Genomic DNA, 16642 nt, shown 5'->3' on the forward strand with positions numbered 1-16642 from the left:
GTTTCAACACAAAATAATAGAGGAACAAGCGTAGTAACCAGTGATCTACTACTGCATGTTAAAAATTAAACAGAAGAGACAGATATGAAAATTCATCACTGCGACAAAGTTCACTTGATACAACCTTTATGTGCTAGAAAAGCAAAGACTGTTATAAGCGTAGTATTAATGGTAAACAAGGGTACATTAGCACGAGATTAAAATCATGATTATCATGTGTCTGCTAATTCCCATGTACATATGTGGATTGTCAAATATTGGATTTAACTAGGAGATATTGACAAGTTCTTGCAGTTATTTTCATCATTCCTTTCATCAGCAAATTGCCTATTCTGTTCCGCGCGGAGAGACTCCGGGTGATTGATGCTTTTACAAAGGCCACAAGCTAGGCCTACTTGTACTTGTTGCCCCATTACTAATGAAACTGAGTAACGCTGACGCCACTCATGGTACCTGTTATAGGCAGCATCATCTGTCATCAGGTGCTGGAGATATTTTCCTAGAGCTTCTACTGATGAGAAATTGTACACGTGAATAAAAGAATCTGGAGGAGCAATGTCCGTATATTCTTGTACTGATAAACCTCCAAGAGCAATGGGAACAATATTTCCTTTACTACTCAATGTTTTCCAGAATTTCTCAGTTATATACTCTGTACATAAAGAATTCTCAAATGCTAAGTAGAACCGGTAGGGATAGTGTTTGTTAGCCTCGCATTTGATGTCAAATCGTGTCAGACAAGGTTGTTGTTTGGTACATCTACCAAATATGTCTACATTTATGTACTTCTTTAGCTGCCTCATAAAGGGCAGTCTGTCATACTGTCTTGTTTTGCAGTGAGAGACATATGCATATGCCCCTTTACTTTTATTTTTCGAATAGTTGATAGCGGGTTGTTGCTGAATAGGTGCACGCACTTGTTTTGTTTGTCCGTAAATGAACTGTGCAGGCGTGGAGTTGCGTAAGTAGGTCATGCTTCCATTAAAGTTGTTGACAACTTTGTTGAATCTATGCCAAGGGTAAGCTGGAGGCTCCATGCTTGCTAAAAACCACAGTTGTCGTTGACGGATAGCTTTTGGAAACTGTAACAAACTCTGCGTTGTGTTTGGAACGAATATAAGCGCATCAGCTCGCTGAGCATAACTGATGTTATCTGGACTGTAGATAAAATCACAATTTGAATACTCACATCGATCAAAGTTAATCCTTGGAAGCAGCCAGGGTCCTCCTTTATCTATACTTACTATTAATTTTCTTTTATCATGTTCGGTCATTTCTGATATTTGGTTTGGAAAAAAATGTCTTGAGCTCTCACCATCAAGAGGGTTTTCTGGATTCTTAGATGAAAACCATTTGTCGATCGGATGGTACTCTGCCTGAAAGAACTTGTTCTTGTCTCTTCTGTTTCCGTACATGATAGTGATGGTATACACTATAAAAGAGAGAGAAATAATACTGATTGCCTTTGATGAGTTGTTCATCGTTCAGCAGTTGAGGTTAGTTTACTAGATTAGCAATTTTACGTATTTGGTTGCACTGCCTTTACAAAAGCGCTCAAGAAAAACTGCTTCTTTGTTATTTACAAAAGGTTCAGTGTTTATGAAATAAGTCTTTGAATGAATATAAAAGAAGCCTCCTAAGAGCCACCATTAACAATCCTGTTGTTGGTGTGTATATATACACTGATGCATAGGGATCACTTGATGCATTGATCAATATTCCTTCCATTGACAACTTTAGGGTTTCATTACTCTAAAGTCTAAACTGAATATCGCCTTTTAACATAGACAGGTCCAAATAAATAACTCTATTGTGTGCATCCAAGCTCAATTAATCAGTTGTTTTCTAACATATGATAGACTCAGTGTTACTAAGTTTTTACTTTAAATTTAATCCTTTTCTATTAACATTTTTTTAATTTTGCTTTTTGGAAAGAGGACACCTCATGCTACATCTGGACATTAATATATTGTAGCTATGTACAAATAAAAGACTTTTCATAAGCAAATTAAAATGTTTTTTTAACAATCACTAATTGAATAAAATAGTAATAGCTACTAAAAGCATGAAAAACCAATCCAACTAGGAAAGCTATAAGTTTAGGTAATCTTTGGTAAACACAATTAAACAAATTAGAAATTAAAAGTAAAGCATAAGGAAATAAACTGAATTAAATGAAAGCTCCTTTGCTCAGTGTTAATATAGTAAAATCCCAATAACAGAAACTAAACAACCTAACAGCAATAAATATACAGAAAGGGTTAAGAAATTACAGAAGGGAGAAATTATATATATATATAGTTACCTGACAGAGATATGATGAGGGACCAAGACTACTACTCTCAAGCCAAATTCTGAGTCGTCTGGACAAAATTTGTTAGTTTCTCAGGCGATTTCCGAAATACCCGAGAGTGAATTTTAAATGATTTGTTCACAATTGGTTTGAAATATTGTGATTCTGTTGAGATAAACCAAAATCAGTCTGAGCTTTTTAATAATTAGTAGAATTTTATATGGGTAAAACTAGCAAAGCAGACCAATAAAGCTTTTTCTTTAAAATTGGTATAAAAAATCCCCTGTTTAAGCATGATTCAGGAAGTGCTATCACAGCAGTATAATTATAATTTCACTAATATCTTTTAACCGTGCAGTTTTATTATTTTGCTCCTCGCTCTAGATAAGTTTCAAGAGCAGATGTGATTATAAGATTTATTTACAGATAAATACTAGACTTTAGATAAATGTGAGCAAATTATAACATAATGATGAAATTTCTTACTATCTGACTGAGTCTGACTGTTGTGTTAGTTTTTGCAAGTTGGGTAAACCTGAATGTAGTATGATTTCATTTTCAAGCAGTCCCGACTAATCGCTGCTAAAACTGGTCATATTGACAATAATAATTATTCAATAACAGCTGAATACAATCAAATATTGACCAACCATGTTTTACATAATCACAATTATCTTGGCCTGTAGTGCATGTGTCTTTAAAATATGATTCACTGCTGATCGTAAATAATGTTCATAATAAACGGATAACTCGAGATTCGACCTGACAAGGCTAATCCTGGGTCCCTTATCATATCTCTCTCAGGTAACTTTATACATCAACTCTTTTCTTCTTATTATCTTTTATCTTTCATTCTAATATATTTTTGTCTCATTATTGCTATTAGGTTGATGGGCTATTAGGTTAGGTAGTTGCTGTCATTGGAATATCACTAATCATACAGGAGCTCAATTAATAATATAATTATTATATATAATATAATGTCATAATTATAGGAGCTTTCATTTAATTCAGTTTATTTCACGGTTGCTTTCCTTTTAATTTTTTGTTTTTTTACTAATATTTGCTAAAGGATAGTAACACAGCATTTGTAGACTTGCTTGAATCTTAGTGTAATACAAAACACCAAAACAACACAATTTTGTCAACTTTAGTTGTAAAAAGATAAATAAAATTTAGATCAGTAGCAGATAAAAAGGCAGTTGGTAATTTACAACAATCAAGTTTACTATTACATTGAAAGACTAAAACTCACTTTGCCAAAAAATCAAGTACTACAATGAATCTACCAAATTTAGGAATCAAATCTGAAATAGATTTTGGTTAGCGGGCTAAAGGAGGTCGTCCGATCCCTGACATTCTGTTTGTAGGGAATGCAGCTCTAAACTTGCAACTTCTTTTTGAAAAAAGAATACTACTTCCTCTGAGTGTGGACAAGTAGAAATGGCCAGAGAGATACAACTATCCTGCCGGTGCCTTATGATGCTACTGCAATTTAGAAAATTGCCAGCCTATTTGCTTATTGGAGCTGATACTTGCTGATGCGTTGTGTTGCTGGTGAAATTTTGGATGCTGATGTAATCTGAGAGATTGCGAACTTAGTCACGCTGTTCTTTGCTGTTTGACAGAACTTGCATGTACTTATTGTCCCACTAACAACCCCGGACATGCCTGGTCAGTACCATCCGAGTCATAATTGTTTGTACCTTTGGTTTATTCCAGCATGATGTTGACTGTGTGCTTTTTGCACGAAGAGTGGCCTCATGCCTGTGAGGCAAACAATTACTCAATCTGCTCCTTTTTTATTAATTATTCTGATTTGTAAGATTCAGTCTTCCATCTAACAAAAGTGCGGTTGTTCTGTTAATTTTTCAAGCTTTTGGTATTCTCAGTTGAGTGTCTCTTCGTCAATCCCCTGACCTGACTCTAAAACCGCAATGATATGAGCCATTCTGCTGCCAGCTTGTTGTGGTAAGGCAGGTATTTCTTGCCCTGATAGGTTCATTAGTCTAATATGACTGGTAACAGCTTCTAACTGAGCTTAATGGCTTCCGGGCTTGCAACCTCTTGAGTGAATTGTGTTTGCTGTGTATCTCTTTCTAGACGAGTCAATCTTTTTCACACTGTTTGTTGCCAGCTCCCTTGGCTAGCCTAGACTTTTATTAGCCTTTCCCTGGTTTGGCGTCTTTTTTCCTCAATCTTGCTGGTTTTGCTCCTTTTTTATATTTGTCCTTGAGTCAATGTTGAGTATCATTGGCTGCTAGTGGTTTACTTGCTGTTCTTGCTTAATCTATTGTACAATTTCTATCTCAATATTATTGTGGTGAGCTAAAATTCCTCTTTGATGTTAGAATCAATAGCCAACAACACCTAAAAATTATACCAAGTTCAGCAACAATTTGTGCGAAATTTTCTATTACTCAAAAATTCTCAGCAGTGAAATTGTGAACTTAATTTTTAGGGACTTTCATTCTGAAATGCTATCAATTAGCTAACTTAAATGCTTAAATTTATGCCATTTTTTTCACAGCCATTTCGTCAATAATTCCTAACCAAATACAACATTTGAATTAATAAATAACTATGTCATATTTTTCTGTTGCTATACAACTTAACATTGTCTATAATGAAATTATATTATGAACTATATCTACAATATGCTAAATAAAGTGTTGTAAATATTTGTATCGCTGATGATTGGTTGTTGATTCAGAGTTTGCTGACCGATAAAATGTTTTGGCAAGCTGCAAATCTGACTGGCTCCTGCAATTTTGATGACATATCTCTGCGCGTGCCTGTCACTCTGTCATCTACGGGCAATGGATGTAGGATTTTATTACCTTTCCTAAGAAATGGTGATGCTCAATGATAATCATGATCTAGTTAGAGTTTTATGCTGCTTATCGTTCATAAGTTTTTCATTGTGAAGGTCAGACAACTCCGAGTCTTACTGATGTCCTATATATTCACATCAGCCGCAATGGTTGGACAACTCCCATGCTTGATATTTCTAGCAGCACTGCAATTGCCCTAGATTTTCATGTTTGTTTGTTGATGTCCCGGAGTGTTTACTGAGCTGTTTTATAGTGGTTGTTGTATTTTATGATCCCACAATTTGCTGTCTCTTTCAACTAGACTGTCATCATACACTGTATTTCACATTTTGGCACTACTTTAAACAGACTTCAGCTTATGTCTTATGTCAACTCATGTCAACTTATGTCAATTTATGTCAACTTATGTCAACTTATGTCAACTTATGTCAACTTATGTCAAATTATGTCAACTTATGTCAACTTATGTCAACTTATGTCAACTTATGTCAACTTATGTCAACTTATGTCTCTAAATCATGGGTTTCAATATGATTGAATCATAATCACTACTTAATACCATAAAGTTTTCTAGCTAACTTGAAGTTTCTCGTAGGTGTGTTCAGTCTTGAAACAAATTATTTCATAGTTCAAACAGAGACAGACAATGAATAATAAGTTTTAGAATCAATTTAAAATGTTAAAGTGTTGGTTTTAAAACGTTAACGTTTAATCACACCCATGCTTCACACATTTTTTTATTATTTCATTAAATTTCTATACTAAAAACCCCATGAACAGTTGACAAAGTCCTTTTTGAAATTTAAAAGAATATCATTTTGTGTTGTCATAGGTGAAATTGAATGAAGTGACGGTTGGGAATTATTAATACAATCATGATACATTAATTGCTTTCTCGTGAACTACCTGCATTACAATAAGCATGTTGATATACTATTGCATAACGGCATGTGATTTTAGGGCAAACTTGCTTATCAAAACCATAGGTTTGGCAAACGGCTTTAAAAGCCACTATGACAATCATTTTAAACTTCAGAATCATACTTTTGTTATGGAAGATTATTGGTTGGATTGGTATGATGAAAGATAGGAACTGTGACTTGGAGACAAAAAACATTGTGGTTTCTACATTTTTACCAAATCTATTCTCTTGGACTAGTATTATGGTTTTTTCGCAAAGTTTTCATTAGTTTGCAAGTAGAGGTTGATGCTCAGCATTGAAGAAGGTGTCTCCAAAAAGGTACCTCCCATAGACAGCCACTAATAGGTTCAATGGCAATTTTACCATCGGCTAGAAAATTTATTGTATAGGACAGTACTTTCCCATGCCCAGTTTTCAATTGTTTCAGCAAAACCTTCAAAACCATTAACTGATGTGCATTCAAAGGCCAGCAAACAGTATTCATTTGGTAACTCGTAATACACCACATTTTTAAAGCTACTGTGTCCTGCTGTTTTTAACCTCAAATTGTGTTGTGAAAAGCTGAAGTCATAGTGCTGAGCTGCTTTTGATTTGTTTAGTTGAACCTTTTGACACTCTTGACAATTACACCTTATGTGAGACAACTTCACAAACATTTTATTGTCATATACAGCCTTGTACAACCTTGCTGTTTCTATAGCTTGTGCTCGCACCATTATCTTTTTCTGGTGCAGTAAACTGAGGTGTGCACGAGATCTCAACAGTTGCTGCACATCAATTATTACTAATGGTACCTACTCTTTTACTGCAGTCATTCCAAATCTTTACATAAAATCTTTCAGATTTAAATTAGCTTTCACTATTAAAAATAGTTTGTGGCGACGTGTTAATTATCAAAAAGTGGCTTTTTGTGGCTCTTTGGTGATTATATCAATTTTTTTAAGATCAGTGAAAACTCTTGATTTATTTGACCGTTCTTTCAGCAATGAGGATTGCACCATACCAACAGTATTTTGTACATCTAACTTTTGTTGTGACCCAGTTATTGGCAGAAGCCATAGACCAAATCACTATACATAATTATAGTTAATAAGTATAAGTATAGTAATAATAGGTAATTAATAATAATATAATATATATATTATATATAAGAGTACTTTTATTATATATACTAGTACTCTCTCAGTCTAGTGTAATGTGAGAGATTTTCAGGCGTGCATAAAAAACATAAAAAATGAGTAGCTCAACCGCTGGTTTTTCAGAAACAACTAAAGGTAGTCGATTGGGGCGGGTGTTACAGTGTCCCTCTACCAAGCTGAATTTCATGAGGTGAAATCTCATTGAAAGCAATCTTTTATTCCAACTTTAATCCTTGTTTTGGACAAGCGAACATACAAAAAACCTCTTTTTGTCATAGTAAAAATACATTTTTGTTTCGATTTATTTTAAACATACACTTTAGACCTACTCAATTTTTTATCTGTTGCATCATAGACCTTGCTGCTTAGGAGAAGATTAAAAAATAGATTAAGTTGAAATTAAAAATGTGTGCTTCTCTTCAACCTAGCCTAAAATTACTGTAATCATGGACCCTAAGCCAAGACAAAGCAAAAAGACAAAAGTTTTCAATACACAACAATAATATCACTACTGCTGTACAGTCATTAAATTAAAAAGTCAAGTTCAGTTTTTTGTTGTTGAAAGGCTGATGGGGTGGGTTTGGAAAACCCTTGGAAAGAATTAGGCAATTTAAATGTATCTTATTTTCCACCTAGCGCAAAATTCCTTAACCTAAACATTCTCAGAATGGACTATTTATTTTGTAAGTAGTCTACTGTGCTCTTTAACATCTAGTTCTTTAAAAATATACTGTAAATACTTTATACTCACAACTTGTTTATTCAGAACTCAAATGCATTTGATGCACTCCAAGAAGGAAATCAAGAGTATAGTCACTTTTACATCTATCAACTAAATGTAAGTACATGGCTACGTTTTGTTGTCAGCCAGAATAATGATCATGCAGTCAGATCATACTGCTACTGATATTATGGTCTCCAGGCCCATGTTGTCATCTTTTGTCTAGAAAAAATTTGCATTGCATGTGAATAATTAGCTAAATCTGTCACTAACACAAAAACTACCAAAGTTGAAAAAGTAAACTTAATATTGGAAAATATCTTCAAGTATGTGAAATTGTTGCCCAATATAAAATTAGAGCAAGTTTACTTTAGATACAGAAAAGTCTGTATAAAGCCTACAAAAGCTCGCAAACATAAATGGTTCATGCAACTACAAAAGTGAATAAGAGAACCTCATCGCCAAACATAAGACAGCAGAACTTTTATTAACACAAAGTAAAGAAACAATGATCTTACACTATTTTGATATGATCGTATTTAAAATGTCTAATCGATCTTTCTTTTTTAATGAGCTTTAAACACAGATTTGACAGTAAAAAGTTACAACTAACCATAAATTATTCAGCTTGCTGTGAGATCTCAAAAGCAGAAACTACTTCTGAGAAATGTGCATGTTGTATAATCGAGCTGGTGGGCCGCGGGCTACGCTAATGTCCAAGGTCACGGTAGTTACAGGTAGTTACGAAAGGTTACGAGCAGGTACGAGAAGTCAAGGAGTATATAGGCGTCGGGAGATTCAGACAGAGTTCTTCTTTTCCTCATCTTCACATCAGTACATGTGAGTACATCGATTTATACAACATGGCGCAGTTGACAAAATTCTGATTTTTTTGTGTGTTAACGTTAGCGATAATTTTTCTGGTTATGGGGTAAGTTTAAACGGTTGATTAGACCCTTTCACGGGCGTGCAGGTGAGTTGACGTGAGGTAGGGTGGTGTTGTGAGGTGTTGTAGCGGTGAAGTAGCGGTGTTGGTGAGGTGTGAATATTTATTACGTATTCGGAGGTGAGAATTACATTAATTTTATACGAGTGGGGTAGAGTGGATTGGTGGCGAGAGATATATTGTGTTGGGTAGAGATGGAGAGTGGTCTTCCGAAGCTGGTGTTCGGTGAGCACGGTGATGGGTCGTGGGAGAGATTTATAGAGGAGATGAATTTATGTATAGAGAGTGCTGTCGAGAGGAGAGGTTATGTAAATGATGAAGATGGCAACAGAGTTCCTATTATGAGAGGTAGAGCTAGGTTAGTGCCACTATTGAGAGCTATTGGGCCCAGTGGTAGAGAAGTATTGAGGGGTGCAGGGTTCAACGTAGATGGTATAAATTCTACTTATGAAGGGGCAGTGGAGGTTTTGCAGGATTATTATGGTAGACAAGAGAGTATGTTCGTAAAGGGGCATAACTTCCTTACGGCTAGGCAGGCACTTGGGGAAAGTGATAGAGAATATTTACAACGGGTAGAGAGTTTGAGCAGATATGCAGAGGTGACTAACAATAATGATAGGGTAAGGTTTGCCCTTATTGTGGCGGTTAACGGGTTGAGAGATAGAGAAGTAAGCAGAGATTTAATGAAAAACGCCAATCTGACTTGGGAGTTGTTACATGAGGCAGTGAAGGCTCGTGAGATGGCGAATCATTCAGACAGGTTCATGAGAGCAGATAGTAGAGGTAGTGATTTAAAAAGTGAGGTTAAGAGAGAAGTAGCAAAGGTATCAGAGTTTGATAGCCGAGCGCAGTACAGGAGTAATGATAGAGATAGAAGTTATGATTCAGCAGGTAGATCTTCCCCTAGGGGTAGCCCTAGGAGTAGTAGCGAGTATTATGGTAGTGAAGAGCACGATACTAGTAGATATAAGACAAGAGGCCGGGAGTATAACAAGGACAGTGACAGTAGAAAGTATAGAGATAATAGCAGGGAGAGGCATGTCTCTAGATATAGAGTAAGCAGTAGAGAAGGCAGTGAAGGTAGAGTATGCTACAATTGCAAACGTAGTGGGCATGAGACGAGGAGTTGTCCCTCCATTAAATGTTTTTGTTGTGGACAGCGAGGACATGTATCCCGTTATTGTAGGGATAGGAGAGATGTAGGTTATGACAGGCGAGGTAGTAGCAGGAGGTCAGGAGGTAGTCGAGATAATGGCTATGAGCGATATGGTAGCAGGGACAGTAGTAGGGAGAGGTACAGGGGCAGAGAAAGCCCCCGCGAGACTAGAGACAAATTTAGCAGGTACAAGGACAACAGTACGGATAGGTTTGAGGGGGAGAAGTATAAGGAGGGGCGCGCAACGAGCCAGTATGAAGGGTACCGAGATAGTAGTAAGGGCAGAAGTGTTAGGTTCTCTGGTTCTAGGGATAAGTATGAGGATGACAGTTGACTAGAAAGGAAAATTGTACAGGTTTTAAAGGTCAATGGGAAGAACGTTGAATTTACTTTTGGTACTGGGGCAGAGGTGTCAACTGTAACCGAGGGGACGGCCGAAAGGCTGAACCTACGGCTAGAGAAGCTATCTACTGTTTTGGCGGGAATAGATGGTCGTAAGCTAAGAGTAGTCGGGAAAGCAGGTGTTCAGTTGGAAAGTAAATATAGATTTATGGAGACAGAGGTATACGTGGTGAAAGGATTGAGAACGAACTTCTTGGGCATAACTGAGTTGAGGCAGCTTAAACTATTTGCTGTTGTAAATGCGTTATGTGAAAGTAAGTTTAAGGCTGTTAAGGAGTGTAGAAGTATTAAGCCAGTTAAGCCGTTTTTGTCGAGAACCGTTATTGCTGGGTCAAGTTATGTTTCTGATGATGTCGAGTTGCAAAACCTGACAAATAAGTCTGACAAAGAGAGCAAAGTTAAGAAAGGTCACAAAGGTCACGATTGGTGGACTTGTAAAACCAAGGGAGTGAAGAGTAGCGAATACGTAGAAATTGGTAGTCAACGGGGAACAGCCCAAGGCATCAGAGATGTGCAAGTGTCTATGGAGTATGATAGAGAACACAGTCACGATGAGGTAAGGGAAGGTGCTGAGAAAGTAGCTAAACCAGTGTCTGTAATGGAAAAGGTTTGCTTTTTTTTAGCCGAGGTATCCAGCAATGGAATGTTAGACAGAGAAGGTCATGAGAAAAAGGTAGCAGAGATTGAAAGAGAGGAAAGGGAGGTGCGGAGGAAGTCAAAGGAGAAATTGGCTAAGCTGAAAGCCAAACGGGAGGCAGCAGTCATGGAGTTGGAAAATGTCAAGGCATTCAGGGTAGTGGTGCAGGAGTTAGCCGAGGTTCAGAGGAGAATTGCTGGTAGCAGACCTGCACTGGTTGCAGGTGAGGTCAAGCTAGATAGGTCTGGGCCTATGCCAACTCCCAGCTCTGTGGTGCCATCCCCTGTGCAGCTGGTTATGGCCCAGGTAGAGAACTCCCACAAGAAGCCTGTCGAACCAGCCTCTTATTGGGGAGAGCGAGGTAAAGACAGAAGAGACGGAGATGAGGTTGAGGAGTCATTACTGACCCAACCAAAAGACTCCGGGCTAGTCAGGGTTGGTGGAAGTAGTGTTGGAGATGTTGGTGGAAGGTGTGTTGGTAGTGACAGTGGTCACGGTAAAAGTATTGGTAGCGGCGGAGGTCAGAGTGATGGAAAAGCCAGTACAGACTGGCAATGGGGCTGGCAGTAGCGAGAAGAGTACATTGATTTATACAACAGTGAGAGTGGAGGATCAGAAGAGTGAGGAGAGTAGTGCGGCCGAGTACGACGGCAGCCCCGGGTTGCTCGAGAGCGATGGTACACAGGATGTGTTGATGGACCAAGACCTGGGTTAAAGAGTAAGGTAAACTTCACCAGCAAGGTGAGTCGCTGAATGAGTTCAAATGTATTTCTGGAAGGTTAGTGGCCCATACAAAAAAGAAAAAGAAAAAGGGCATGTTGTATAATCGAGCTGGTGGGCCGCGGGCTACGCTAACGTCCAAGGTCACGGTAGTTACAGGTAGTTACAAGAGGTTACGGGCAGGTACGAGAAGTCAAGGAGTATATAGGCGTCGGGAGATTCGGACAGAGTTATTCTTTTCTTCATCTTCACATCAGTACATGTGAGTCATCGATTTATACAACAGTGCAGTTATATAGATATCTTGAATCTTTCTTCTTGCTCATAAAATCTTTTAATCAAAGCACACCTGAAGGAGGAACTTTTAAATTTGAGATAAAAACAACGATGTTTGCATAAAATTTTTTCTAGCATATGCAATAGGTAAATGTTGCTAAAATTTGAGAAACTAGTTCTTATATCTAGAAAATGCAAAAATTAATGGGTATTAAAATATACTTAGACATATTAGCTTAAATGACACTCAAACGATTGTACCTGCTCTACTAACAACAGGGATATGAAAATCTATGAAAGCATGTCTTTTGTATGAGAAATTGCTGGCCACCTTTTCAAGGAATGCACAAACTGGACTACACTCGTATGCTTCTTGGTATAAACCCTTTTCTAAAGAGAAAATAACTCATTCTGCTTACAATGCTTTGCTTCATGGTCAAGGAGTTTTCCAACTTTTCTAGAAAATGAAGATAACTATTCCAGCTACAAAAGGCTAGCATTTGTTCGCCACATTCCTAGTCCACATGCTTGCCATAAAGTAACATATTTTTACATAATCCATGATACTGCAAATGTTATCATTTTATTGATTATTTATTACTTCAATGTCCGTGTAACTGTAAATAAAATGAAAACAATGGTGTTGCCTCGCTTGTTGAAACTTTTTATAGATAAAAAGTTAAAAAGACAAAGTAGCTTGTATAGCTTAGTGATAATGTTTAACCTCCTGGTCACCACTAGCGTCCCAATCTTGAGATGTCCTAAACTAGGTCTCTAACTGATTTAGTTTCTGCCCAATTCTATTCATTTCTGCAAAAGCATAATCCATGCGTGTCACACTTTAATATATCAAGTCAGCTGTTTAATCTCAAATGAAAGGTAGTTGGAAGTATTTTATTGCTTTGCAATTGATCTTGAAATCTTGTTAAATGCTACAAAAAAAAATGAAATGAAAAGTTAAAAATAGATTGGAGTGAATCAACATTTTTCGTATCAGAATTGTTAAGATCTTGTTCCGCTTAATTTGGTAGAATAAACATTGGTAACATGAATAAAGTAGACACAAATGTGACCTATTAAAAATTGTTTCCTAGACAGAGAAGCCACTCTGCTGGGCGTAGCTGCGCAAAGGTTAAATTACAAGCAACAAGTGGGAGTATAAGAAATGACACTTATTGCGTGCAAAAGTATCTGCTTGTAATAAAAAACATCATGTAAATTATACGCATTAAAGAGATGGTTATGAACAGCATATGTGCATAATTAACAGTATTCTCTTACAAACATGTATATGAATCTTATACAAATATACAATCTCATTAAGCAAATTATCAGCGACTGGTGTACTTGAAATCATATGATAATCAATTCACAAAAATCACATTTTCAACTTTATAATACTAATGAAAACTTTCGAAACAGCTTTACTCTTTAAGTTTAACAGTTAATCTATCAATTGCAGGCGTGAAACAAAATTGCTAAAACTTGTTTTGACAAATCGACTCTCTTGGATTAAACATGGCGACACTATTTGTACTAAGGTCGCGAAGTCATCGAATCCGCTCTAGTTTTGTATGTCATACATTACCTCAAAATCTGCCGTAGCATTTTATTACCAGTTTATATTTTGCCATATTATTTATGATATATAAATTTATTATAATCTAGCTACAAGGTATGTCACAGAAGATTTTTTGTTTTTGCCAAAAGGAGCATTTTGACTAATTGCAAATATACATCGTACTCCTGCATATATTATTCCAACGAATGATCTTTCCAAATCTTTGCATCGAAGCTTCTTACTCTGCCTATGCTAAATGTTTATTTTACTTCCATTCAAGGTTTTAAGACTTTTTAGGGTCTGTGTCATCGTTTTTCACATGACAGCTACAGGTTCTTAACTCATTTCAACTTAAGTGATAGGAACAAATTGCATACAACCACTACCAGTTATTTGAAAATGTCATTACCAGCTGCTTTAACAATTTATCTAATATACATTCTTTTAGCCGAGAAAAGTATTTTAAACACTATTTGTCAGGCTATTTATTTGATTTTAATGGCTGTTTCCCTCTGTTATTTTTTTGCTTTACTATTGTGCATGGCCCATCTTGAAAAACGTTTCTATTTGAAATGAAATTATTGCCAATAAAGTAGTATATATATATATAAAAAATTGTTTCCTCACCCCGGATACTCCGCATGGGTGGTAAATTCTGCTTTAACTCGGGTCTCCTACCAAAGACCTGGGAGTTTGAGCACTTGCCTCAAGATCTTAGCTGTTCCCAATAGCGCACTTTTCTGCAACTCACCTGAGTTGATTGTTGTTGGTATTTGGGCAGGCCACATTTTATGCGCCGGTGTTATTGCGCCCAGTGCCCCAATGACTAATGGGATTACAGTTGTTCTTACATTCCAGCATTTTTCAATCTCTTCTCCAAAAGGGAGATATTTCTCTACCTTTTCTTTTTCTTTGCTGGCTATATTGTAGTCATTGGGTACTGCTATATCTATTATAGTAGCCCTCTTGTTTTCCTTGTCTACCACCACTATATCTGGTTGGTTTGCTAGGACATGCTTGTCAGTTTGGATGTAGAAGTCCCAGAGGATCTTAGCGCGGTCATTTTCATTGACCTTACCAGGAGCTTCCCACCAGTGTTGTGGTTTATTAAGGCCATACTCATCACATAGACTTCTATACACAACATCTGCGACATGATTATGTCGCTCAGTGTATGCGTTTCCTGCTAGCTGCTTGCATCCACTGATGATGTGTTGGATGGTCTCAGGTGCATCTTTGCACAGTCTGCATCTACTGTAGGATTGTCTCTAGTGTAATAGATTTTCGTTTGGAGTTGCCTTGTTGGGAGCACTTGCTTCTGGGCTGCCATGATTAGCGACTCTGTATTGGCCGTTAGGTTTCCTTTGTTCAGCCACATATATGTCTGGTGAAGATCGCCAACCTTAGATATTCGTTGGTGCTAAGCACCATGAAGAGGTTTCGTGTGCCAGTCAATTTTCTCATCATCAGGGCGTAGGTCCGTTGTAAAGGCAGCCGATCGAAATTCAGCTAGCAACTTATCTGAAATGGCCATGGAGGCTGCATATGCTTTGATGCTTTGCTCCTCTTCTTTCACTGTCTGCCGTACACTTTTGAGTCCCCTACCGCCATCTTTCCTATCAAGATACAATCTAGTAGTATCAGATTTTGGGTGGAGTGCTCCATGCATGGTCAGCAGTTTACGAGTTGTTATATCTGTTTCTTTGATGGCTTCCTCAGTCCACTTTATTATGCCTGCTTGATATCTTATTACTAGCAGTCCGTAGGTATTTATTGCCATGACTTGGTTCTTGGCATTGAGCTGGCTCCGTAAGACCTGCCGAAGGCGATTCTTGTATTCGGTAATGGCTTTGTGACGTACCTCGGCTTCGTGGTTGATGTTGCTTTGCATAATCCTCAAGTACTTGTACCCTTCTTCTATATTTTTGATGGGACCATTTGGCATTCTTAGGCCATCTGTGAGCATAGAATGGCCTTTCTTAAGAATTAGCCTTCTACATTTCTCAATACCGAAGGTCATTCCGATGTCCTTGCTGTATACCTGAGTGAGGTGTATTAGCGAATCAATGTCCCTTTCTTTGTTAGCGTACAGCTTGATGTCATCCATGTAGAAGAGGTGGTTTATCTTGGTGCCACTCTTAAACTGGTACCCATATTGAATCTCCTCCAGCATACTGCTTAGAGGGTTTAGGCATATGCAGAAGAGCAGCGGCGATAAAGAGTCACCTTGGTAGATGCCTCGCTTAATTTTGACACTCGCCATCTTTTTGCCATTAGCCTCCAGTTCCGTCTTCCATTTGGTCATTGACATCTTGATGAATGCCACAAAAGCAGGGTGAACATTGTACATACTGAGGCACTCAAGTATCCAATTATGGGAAATTGAGTCATAGGCCTTTTTGTAGTCAATCCAAGCCATGGCAAGATTGGTTTGCCTTTTCCTGCTGTCTTGACAGACTGTCCGATCCACCAGTAACTGATGTTTGGCTCCTCGGGTGTTGCGCCCAATTCCTTTCTGAGCACTGGTCATATAGTGACTCATGGGCTCTTCTAGTTTGTCTGCAACTATTTCTGAGAGCAGTTTCCAAGTGGTGGGCAAGCACGTTATTGGTCGATAGTTTTTGGGAATTGGCACCTGCTTTGGATCTTTTATCAGAAGTACAGTTCGTCCTTTGGTCAGCCATTCTGGATGGTCACCTTGTTCTATTAGGCATTCCATCTGCTTAGCCATTCTAGTGTGAAGTGATGTCAATTTCTTCAACCAGAAGGCTTTAATCATGTCATGGCCAGGTGCTGCTCAGTTTTTCATACGCTGCACTATGCACTTGATGTCCTCTTTGCTGATGGTGAGTCCTTGCTGAGCCACAGTGTGTTGATGGCTCTCTTTGAGCCTCTTCAGCCAATTTGCAGTGGTGTTATGAGTAGTCTCTTTCTCACAGATGTCCTTCCAGAACTTTGAAGTGCTAGATTGGAGAGGCTCAGACATATATATATATATATATATATATTTATATATATAAATATATTTATATATA

At 37.6% G+C, this 16642-nt stretch overlaps 1 protein-coding gene across 1 annotated transcript; it reads right to left on the reverse strand.

The window, feature by feature from the left end:
* Positions 1-263: 263 nt before the first annotated feature.
* Positions 264-1415, reverse strand: LOC137402760 (glycoprotein 3-alpha-L-fucosyltransferase A-like). The gene has a single exon (XM_068089266.1). It carries the CDS (start codon positions 1413-1415, stop codon positions 264-266), a length of 1152 nt encoding a protein of 383 aa, XP_067945367.1.
* Positions 1416-16642: the final 15227 nt, after the last annotated feature.

This window comes from Watersipora subatra, chromosome 8, assembly GCF_963576615.1.
Source record: "Watersipora subatra chromosome 8, tzWatSuba1.1, whole genome shotgun sequence".
Classification (NCBI taxonomy): domain Eukaryota; kingdom Metazoa; phylum Bryozoa; class Gymnolaemata; order Cheilostomatida; family Watersiporidae; genus Watersipora; species Watersipora subatra.

What these genes read in the sequence shown, in the direction of transcription:
- LOC137402760 (XM_068089266.1), bottom strand. Translation starts at nt 1,415, where the DNA reads ATGTACGGAAACAGAAGAGACAAGAACAAGTTCTTTCAGGCAGAGTAC.